This window comes from Penaeus monodon, chromosome 27, assembly GCF_015228065.2.
Source record: "Penaeus monodon isolate SGIC_2016 chromosome 27, NSTDA_Pmon_1, whole genome shotgun sequence".
NCBI classification, from domain to species: Eukaryota; Metazoa; Arthropoda; class Malacostraca; order Decapoda; family Penaeidae; genus Penaeus; species Penaeus monodon.
The window spans coordinates 26,669,403-26,670,354 of NC_051412.1; the positions used below are offsets into that span (position 1 = coordinate 26,669,403).

The following is a 952-nucleotide window of genomic DNA, read 5'->3' on the forward strand; positions in this document are numbered from 1 at the left end:
CGGGTTTGTTAACTGCCGCGTCAGTCATGTCTGCCACGGCGCTCTCCTTCACGTGGCTGGCGATCCTTTGCGTGTGCCGCTGCTGCCAGGCGACGCCCCGCCAGACTCCTGCAGTCCCTTGGTTCCAGCATGACCGAGGGAACTCCTTCTTCGCCTCGAGCACGCCCCGGCGGCAAGATCCGCGAGGGGCAAACAGGATACTCGGCCAGTGGGACAAACAGACGCCGTGGATGCCTCCTCCTCCCCCTCAGGCGAGGCCTCCCCGCCTCCCTCCGCAGCCGCCCTTCGGGAGCCCCCTCCGACCTCAGCCCCGAGTAGGACATCGCCTCGGACCCAACCCGGCGCACATCCTGCCGCGGCCGCCGCGCCAAAGGACCCCCCAGGACGCCCCCCTTGTGGCTCCTCTACCCCGCGAGGTGATGGACGTCCTCCCGGGCGCCATCTCTCGGGTCATGAGCTCCTACAGGCGCTCGTCGAGTCCCACCACGACCACCACGGAGCCGCCCGTGATCTGGTTCCCCAACCAGAGCGAGGAGTGCGAACAGGTGAGCGAGGCTTCCTTGCTTCCGCCTTTGTACCTGGCGGATGTCGTGGCTTCCGCGCCTTTCGTGTTTATGTTCTTTTGTGCTTGCGTCAGATTTACTGTTTTATGTGTGTCAGGGTTTCTAGCCTGCGTAAGACTATACAAAGTAGTGTTGCTTAACGCATTGAGCAAAATGATCTAGTGTTCAGAATTGGTGAACACCTATCACCGAAGCATTGCACTCTGATCGTGTCATGACCTCTGACCCAGTGACGCGGAGGACCATGACCTCTCGCACGCTGACGACGCAGATGTTCCTCACTCCTGACCTCCTTCGCAGGACTCTGGAGGCGGCAGCTTCAGTGCCTTCAGCCTCCTGGCGCTGCTCATGTCGGCGACCAACTTGGTGGGGATCCTGGCCAGCAATGC

The 952-nt window shown here is 62.0% G+C and overlaps 1 protein-coding gene across 1 annotated transcript in view; it reads left to right on the forward strand.

Annotated features, from left to right (window-relative positions):
- Nucleotides 1–12: 12 nt before the first annotated feature.
- The window catches only part of LOC119590471, a 3,324-nt gene continuing 2,384 nt past the window's right edge, over nucleotides 13–952 (forward strand). The window contains exons 1-2 of the mRNA XM_037939129.1: nucleotides 13–545; nucleotides 864–950. Of these exons, the coding sequence (XP_037795057.1) occupies nucleotides 27–545; nucleotides 864–950 (606 nt within the window). The 5' untranslated portion in view covers nucleotides 13–26. The remainder of the gene's footprint in view (nucleotides 546–863; nucleotides 951–952) is intronic.